Raw genomic sequence first — 6,000 nt, 5'->3', positions numbered from 1 at the left:
TGCGGCTCCACTATGAGCCTTGGGGCTGCAGCTCCCGGGGAGAGGGGTGAGGACACCCGCAGGGAGAGAGGTGAGGACACCCGCAGGGAGCGGGTGAGAAGAGTTAGGGTGGGGAGGGAATGAGGACACCCGTGGGAATGGGGAGAAGGTCACCAGTGGAGAGGGGGCGAGGATCCCTGTGGGGAGGGTTGAGGACACCCGGGCCGGGGAAGGTACGGGCGGGCAGCCGCGGTGCCTCCTGCAGCGTCCCGGGACAGAGCTGTGCAGGGCAGGGCCGGCCCGGGCTAGGAGGCAGCCCCGGCGTCGTTCGGCACCGCCCCGCGCGGTTCCGCTGTGGGAGCGGGGCGGGCCCGGCAGCGCGGAAGTGCGGGATCGGCGGCGACTTCGTCGGGCGCCGGGTGAGTGTGGGGCCGTGGCCCCGGCCCGCGCGGGCTGCTCGGTGAGCCGGATCCCGCACGGAGCCCACCGTGCCCGACCGCTGCTGCGCCGGGTGAGCGGCCCTGCCGCCGGGCCCGAACCGCCCCCCGAGCTCTGGGCGCTGCCGTCCCGGCCGCCGCAGGTGCCGCCGCTGCCGCTTCCCCGGGAGAGGAGTCGCTGAGGAGCCGGCTGAGAAGCGATGCAGGAAGGTGAGCGGCTGCCTGGGAGCCATCGGGCAGCGCTGCCTGAGCACTGACTCCTTTTCCCCTGCAGAGAAAAGTGCTGCCCCCCTTGCCCTTGGGAGATGACCCAAGAGCCCCCGGGACAGCCCCAGGGCACGGAAGGCCGAGCATCCCTTGTTTTCCAAATGTCCTGTCGTCCTGGGGTGGGTGCTGGGACACCTCTTGCAGCCCATAGAGCCTGGCCAGTGGTGGGAGGAAGTCCCTGATGAATGCTGGGTCGTTTCCACCTCAGCACACTGTTTCTCCACAGCCATTGTGATCACCGAGCAGCCAGTATCCGTCTCCGTCCCCTTGGGATACTCCTTCACCCTGCGGTGCAGAGCCGAGGGACAGACATTGCTGCAATACCAATGGTTTTGTCAGTACCAGGTAATCGTGGGAACAGAGGTAGCCCTGGTGTGGCACCAGGCTGGGTCCCTGCCCACAGTGATGGAATTGGTCCTCTGCGGGCAGACCTGGTGCGAACAAGGAAGCTAGGAGAGGGGGAAAGGATATATGTACATGACAAGGGCCTCTGCCATTCATAATATCATAGAATCATCAAATGCTTTGGCTTGAAGGGATCCTAAAGCTCCTCCAGTTCCAAACCCCTGCCACGAGCAGGAACACCTTCCACTAGAGCAGGCTGCTCCAGGCCCTGTCCAGCCTGGCCTTGAACACTGCCAGGGATGGTGCAGCCACAGCTTCTCTGGGCACCCTGTGCCAGCGCCTCAGCACCCTCCCAGGGAAGAGCTTCTGCCTAAGAGCTCATCTCAGTCTCTCCTCTGGCAGGTTAAAGCCATTCCTCTTGTCCTGTCCCTACAGGCCCTTGTCCAAAGCCCTTCTCCAGGTTTCCTGCAGCCCCTTTAGGCACTGGAGCTGCTCTCAGGTCTCCCCTTCAGGAGCCTTCTCTTGTCCAGGCTGCCCCAGCCCAGCTCTCTCAGCCTGGCTCCAGAGCAGAGCTGCTCCAGCCCTCGCAGCATCTCCATGGCCTCCTCTGGCCTCGCTCCAACAGCTCCACGTCCCTCTTGTGCTGCTGCCCCAGAGCTGGATCAGGGCTGCAGGGGGGTACTCCCCAGAGCACAGCAGAGGGGCAGGATCCCCTCTTTCAACCTGCTGCTCACGCTCTGGGGGTGCAGCCCAGCACACGGGAGGGTTCTGGACTCAAGTGTGCACACACAGGTTATGCGGAGCTTCTCCTCACCTAACACCTTCAAGTTCTCCTCAGGGCTGCTCTCAGTCCTGTCTTCCCCAGCCTGTGTCTGTGCTGGGGATTGACCTGATCCAGAGTCAGGACCCTTCACTTAGCCTTGTTGAACTTCATGAGGTTCCCATGAGCCCATCTCTCAAGCCTGTTCAGGTCCCTCTGCATCACATCCCTTCCCTCCAGTGTGTCAACAGCTTGGTGTTGCCGCAAACTTGCTGAGCATGCACTCAATCCCACTGTCCATGTTGCTGACAAAGAAGTTAAACAGTGCTGGGTGGGATGCACACTGAAAAAGCTTCTCTCACATCCGTGCAGCTGGAGGAGGAGAGTATTTCCACCTGTTCTTACAAGGTGCCTGCTGGTGCCTTTTTCTACCAGCAATGAAGGGGACTTGCCCCCCACCACCTGTGTTTTCCCTTTAGTCTGTCTGCAGCCAGATTCCTGGTGCTACCAAGCAAGACTTGCCCATCACTGCACAACAGTCCCAACTCTACACCTGCAGAATCAACGACCTCTACAAAAATGCCGTCTTCTCTGACTGGGTGAAGGTGGAGGTCCATCATTGTGTTGCCAGAGGTATGAGCATGTCTTGTAGCTTTTCCACATTTTATGCTTTGCCCACGCTTGCAGCAGTGATCCTGTGCAGTTCCCGGGGCAATGTGTCCTCCCAGCTCAAAAATCGCAATACAGAAGCATTGCTTCAGGAGCATGAGCCTTCAGGCCTAACCCAGACCTCTGTGCCCATTCTCTGGGTGATTCAGGTCCATGTCATGGTCTGCGTAACTTCGGCTCTAGGTACTTGCTCCTTTTTCCTAGAGTTATACTGGGTGTTTGCCTGTTTGCGCTTGACAGTGGTACTGGACAAGGCAATATGGCTATTTCAGAGCTGAGCAAAAATAACTCCAGGTGTGGCTGATGGCAGCATGTTGACTTTGTGCCGTTGGCAGGGAAGGGCAAGTATCAAGTTTGGGAAGCCAGAGGCAGGTTTTGGTGTGTCATTTACTATCATGGGTGTCACTCTCCAGGATTCCCTGCTCCCAAAGCAGAAGGGTGCAGTGGTGATGCTGCAATCACAGCCATCCTTTGGTACCTCTTGGAGTGGTTGGGAAAGCTTGCTTTTCTGGCAGTGCGCACAGGTTCTTGTACAGGGAGAAAAAATTACCCTTGTTTTCTGTCTTTGTGGAGGGAGGACCAATTCTGTGTTGCTGCTTCACAGGACTGCCCCCTCGGCTCTGGCAAGGAGAACCAGTCATCGTCCTCAACCCCACTGAGCAGAGGGTGGACGTGGGTAAGCCGCTGCAGCTGCAGTGTGCTGCCATGGGGGTCCCAGCCCCCAGCTACCAGTGGTACCAGAATGGGAACCTTCTAGAGCACCAGAAGAAAAAAAAACTCTGGGTAATGTTGTCTTGGGGTAGTTCAGACACTTTGGCTGCTGAGGTGGGTGATAGGAGAAGCTCATTGCTGGGTGGTGGGCATGGGAGAGCCTTAGAAACCTTGGAGAGGCTGTTGAAAATTGTGTCATTGTCATCCTGGACAAGACCATGTCAGTCCTTAAGCCTGGCTTGCATCTCTCTGGCAATCTCAGCCGTGTTTTGATCTGTGTGATAGGTGGATGCCATCAGAAAGCAGTGTCTCGTTGCCTGTCCTCCCAGCCTCTCTAGCCCTCTCCAGCCTCATGCTCAGCAGTTCTTCCCTGCGGCCTCGCAGGGTTGTGGGAGAACACTCCATGTATCACCCCAGTTGCTTTGGTAGCTGACTGAAGGCCTCCAGGTGAAGAGGGAATAAGTTTTATGGGCTTCTTTCAAAGCTGCAGATGTTTCTCTAAGAAGTAACCCATTCATAGATGTGTCACGGGCTCTTGGCAGGTTTCTCATTACTTTTTGCAGCAGTGGCACATGAACAGCTATTGCATGTCAGCGCAGGGACTGTGGACTGATGCAGCTGCAGGAGTGCTGCCTGCCTGCAGGAGAACTAGAAGGAAAAGTGGTTAGTCCTCGCAGAAAAGAGTCAGGTTCACAGCAAAAAGTGTGGCTTTATTTTGGGTTACTGGCTGAACGCAACAATGCTATCTTCTTGAAGCAAGAAAAACAGATTTCCTTGTGGGGCATCACGTGAAGGGTAATGAAGACAAGAGATCCAATCTCTTCTCAGGTGTAATAGATGATATTAGGGGACAGTGGTCTCAGATTGCACTTTTCCCAGGCAAGTTCAGGCTGGGGATTAGAAAGAGGTTCTTCATTTGGAGGTGGGTGGTGCTCCTTGAGCCAGAAAGGCAACAAGATGTCCATCCTTGGGGGTTTTCAGTATTTAACTAGACAAAGTCATGGCCAACCTGACCCAGGGGTGGCTTTCTGAGTAGGAACCTGGGCTGGAGAGCCACATAGGTCCTCACCAGCCGGTACTTCTGTGATTGTTGTCAACGTCAAGAGAGATACATAATTGTTGAAAACTGCCAGAAAAGAGCTATGATCAGAAATCTAGAAAATGTTACCCAAGAGGAAAATCAGGCAACCTTCTGATTTTGGCCACACACCATCCTCCCAGTGTGGCTCCTGAGGCAGAGTATGGCTATGACACAGAGTTTTGGGACTGCTGAATAAAGAAGGGAAGTCAATTGGGCAGGGGATTCTTGCGCTCTAGAAGCTGGGGTCAGCAGCCGACCTTAGCATAGAAACATAGAATCATAAAATGCTTTGTGTTGGAAAGGACCTTAAGATCATCTAGTTCCTGCAATGGGCAGGGATACTTCCCCCTAGACCACTGTGCTCAAGGTGCTCTCCAGCCTGGCCTTGAATACCTCTGGGGCCACTGAACTTCCTAGAAAAGACAGAAGCCATGGGAAACCTTAGCTTTGTGAAGCAAAGAATGAAGAATAAAGACTTTTCATTCCAGGAACACAGGTGCCTTTGGCAGATACCGTCAGGGGGCTGTAAACTTTCACCATAAATAATGTGATTTAACTTTTGATCTGTCTAGATCTCCCATGCAAAGGTCAGTGACTCCGGCACATACCTCTGCTGTGCCTCCAATAGCCACGGCGAGCACTGGACCAATGCAGTGGATATTCACGTAGGTGAGCAGAGCCAACCCACATCTGCTTTGCTGCAAATCACCTCCTAGCATGAAAAGTAATTGGAGGGCAAAAAGGAGTTTAATGGTCTTGCTTGGAAGTGCTGAACTGATGAACGGGGAGCCCAGTGCTGGTGTGTTACCCTGTGGCTCAATCAGTGCAGGGGGAAGCTGGGCTCCAGGGGGTGGGATTAGGGGAAGTAGGATGCATGGCTCTGATACTTGCATCTTCCCCCGGCGTGGATGGATCTTGCATGCTTTTATTAACATAAAGAAAGACCACGAGTTTAAAATACCACTTCTGCTGGGAGACAAAGGTGTGACACTTCAGAGCAGAGATGCAACGGGGCTCTGCAGAAGAACTGGAGTGTCCTGGCAGTGCTGTGACAGCTGTCAGGGAAAGAGCCTGCAGACTACAGTTTCACACCCTGGATATACTGGATACAGTGATCTCAGCAGAGCTGCGCAAGCCCGGCTGAGCAGCAAGCACAGGCATCTGTCACACTGTGATAAATAGGATTCTTTGATAACAGAGTTCAGAGGCAGTGAGGGGAAGCGGCGTCTATAACAGAAAAAAGCCAAAAGCCAGTGATCCACTCTCCTGTGGTGTAGGATGCTTCTGGGTCCTGCAGTCTGTCACAGACCTGACATCTGAGGGTAGGTTGAGCACTCTTGGATTCTCATGTAGTTTTCTTGCCTTGCCAAGGTGTTGATTTAATAGCTCCTTGGCCAAATTGCAGCAGGCTCCTATGCTAAAACTCATTTACAGCCCTGCTGAGATGAAGCGATGTACTCAGACACGCAGAGATGGAGAGGATGGTGGTATTTTGGGAAGGTTCAGGTCCTTTGGGCTCACAGCCCGGGCCTGATGCTGCATGAGCTAAGAGGGAGAAGATGGGTCCCCAGAGCCTTCGGCATGCTCCACCTTCGGTGTGTGAAGCCTGTTTTGGCCCTCTGCCCTGCTGTGGGACAGGAATAGCATGGGCTAGCTTTACTGGCTCCTTACTCCATCTGGAGATTCTATGCCATAAGCTTCTCATGTCACCTTTTAGGCTGGCTTTAAAATTGCTCCAGAGTGTAAATTGG

The 6,000-nt window shown here is 54.6% G+C and overlaps 1 protein-coding gene across 4 annotated transcripts in view; it reads left to right on the top strand.

Annotated features, from left to right (window-relative positions):
• The first annotated feature begins 456 nt into the window (after positions 1–456).
• Positions 457–6,000, top strand: part of LOC134167285 (mucosa-associated lymphoid tissue lymphoma translocation protein 1-like) — a 28,331-nt gene continuing 22,787 nt past the window's right edge. For 3 of the 4 annotated variants that reach the window (XM_062625791.1, XM_062625792.1, XM_062625787.1), the window contains exons 1-5: positions 457–626; positions 910–1,028; positions 2,268–2,421; positions 3,062–3,282; positions 4,822–4,918. In XM_062625791.1, the coding sequence (XP_062481775.1) occupies positions 617–626; positions 910–1,028; positions 2,268–2,421; positions 3,062–3,282; positions 4,822–4,918 (601 nt within the window). In that variant the 5' untranslated portion in view covers positions 457–616. The remainder of the gene's footprint in view (positions 627–909; positions 1,029–2,267; positions 2,422–3,061; positions 3,283–4,821; positions 4,919–6,000) is intronic. The other variant, XM_062625788.1, reaches the window with a different exon arrangement.

Source organism: Pezoporus occidentalis, unplaced genomic scaffold, assembly GCF_034315485.1.
Source record: "Pezoporus occidentalis ecotype Australia unplaced genomic scaffold, CSIRO_AGI_Poc_V1 ctg282, whole genome shotgun sequence".
Taxonomy (NCBI): domain Eukaryota; kingdom Metazoa; phylum Chordata; class Aves; order Psittaciformes; family Psittacidae; genus Pezoporus; species Pezoporus occidentalis.
Note: the sequence above shows the minus strand (reverse complement) of the source record. Positions and strands in the feature narration are given on the sequence as shown.